Source organism: Mastomys coucha, unplaced genomic scaffold (genome assembly GCF_008632895.1).
Source record: "Mastomys coucha isolate ucsf_1 unplaced genomic scaffold, UCSF_Mcou_1 pScaffold14, whole genome shotgun sequence".
In the NCBI taxonomy this organism is placed as follows: Eukaryota; Metazoa; Chordata; class Mammalia; order Rodentia; family Muridae; genus Mastomys; species Mastomys coucha.
In genome coordinates, this window is record NW_022196896.1 from 34,690,064 (window position 1) to 34,691,720 (window position 1,657).

The 1,657-nt window shown below is 34.7% G+C and overlaps 1 protein-coding gene across 3 annotated transcripts in view; it reads left to right on the forward strand.

The window, feature by feature from the left end:
- Atp6v1h (ATPase H+ transporting V1 subunit H) overlaps window positions 1–1,657 on the forward strand; it is a 97,311-nt gene that overhangs the window by 35,386 nt on the left and 60,268 nt on the right. For all 3 annotated transcript variants that reach the window (XM_031366764.1, XM_031366765.1, XM_031366766.1), the window contains one exon: window positions 741–838. In XM_031366764.1, coding sequence (XP_031222624.1) covers window positions 741–838 — 98 coding nt within the window. The remainder of the gene's footprint in view (window positions 1–740; window positions 839–1,657) is intronic.

Consider the following 1,657-nt stretch of genomic DNA (forward strand, 5'->3'; position numbering starts at 1 on the left):
GCAATGCAGTAATGTTCCTTATATGTTGTCTTTTACCAATGTTAATTAGATTTTTTTCCCCCAGGATGCGTTTCTCTGTATAGTCCTGGTTGTCCTGGAACTTGCTCTGTAGACCAGGCTAGCTTCTGTTTCCTGAGTGCACCACCATGCCCAGCTTTAATTAGATATTTTTAATATTACTCCAAAGTCCAAGTTCTTTCATACTTGTAGTTGTGTATTGAATGGATTACTGCCTTCAGCCCTGGCGGGGTCCCTGCAGGTGTTGTCCTCTTGTTAGTACCTTATAGGAGTGAGGAAACTGAGCTCTACAGGAAAGTTTATAATGTGCTGAAAATCACTCAAGTATAGGCTATATCTTCTTTTTATTGTTTTGATTTTTTTTAATATTTGTGTAATTGCATAGAGCAGCATTTTCTGTTTGTAGATTCTCTCTCCAAGATTTGTAAATAGCAAGGTGAAGTAAGTACTTATCAGACAATATCAGAGCTACAGTTACTTTGTTAATTTCTCAAAATATATTATGTCATCCTGAATGTGTAGATTTATTTTGGGAAACAACAATCACCTAAATTTCTAAGAGGCAAAGATATAAACAGATGCAAGAATTGACCTACTTTGGGTGCTCTAGATCTAACAAATTATAGTAAAAATTGTAATATAGACAATTCCTATAGAAATGTGTGTTGGTCTCATGACTTAGAATGCTTTTCAGTCTAACACTGCACACTTTTCCTGTGTAGAGTTCTCAGTATGTGCAGTGTGTTGCTGGCTGTCTGCAGCTGATGCTCCGGGTCAATGAGTACCGTTTTGCCTGGGTGGAAGCAGATGGAGTGAACTGGTGAGTGAGTGTCCTTTACTTTTATTGTAGAATGACATTTAAAAACATTTCTCCTTGACATTTTTTAAAATAAGTTAATATATTTAATCATTTTAAAGAAGCATTTTATTATTTTCATGTCTGCTTAACAATGGATTATAGTAGCCTTTTTAGACATCAGTATCTATCAAACTGAACATCTCTCTCCATCCCTTGCTGAATTCAGATAAATTGAAATCATGTAACTTTTCTCATCATAATGCAATAAAAGTTAAAAAAAAAAAAGAACCTAATGCTGGAAAAAACAAACTCTGGCACTGATATTATAAGATAATTATAAAAGTATTTTGTGGCAAATGCAGGCAGAAATCAATAAGGAAAATAAAATATCCAATGGACATTGTTATGTCACCATTTTAAAGCCAATTAATTTCATACTTAATGAGGCTCTAAGTGCATTTAAAACAGGTACTGTTCAGTTAGGAGAAGGGCATTGTTTCTCTTGTAAAAATCTATGTAGGATGCTCAGAACCAACAGTAGAGTTTGGTGAGGAATTAAAGTGAGACTTGATTGGATGCTGTTCATCAGACTGTTACTTTAAATCCCCTCAGCAGACAGGTGCATGCAGTTCCTTAGAGCGTTACTTTCACAAAGTATTCAGTCTTTATTTATTGACTTAATAAATTAGAATAGTTATTGCTGTTTTAATTCACAAGTTTTTAATCTGTTGAGCTTGCGTGGTAGTATACACTGATCTCAGCACTCAGTAGGCAGAGACAGCAGATCTCTAAAGGCCAGCCACAGATACAGTAATACCATTCCTTTTTTTTTTTTTTTTT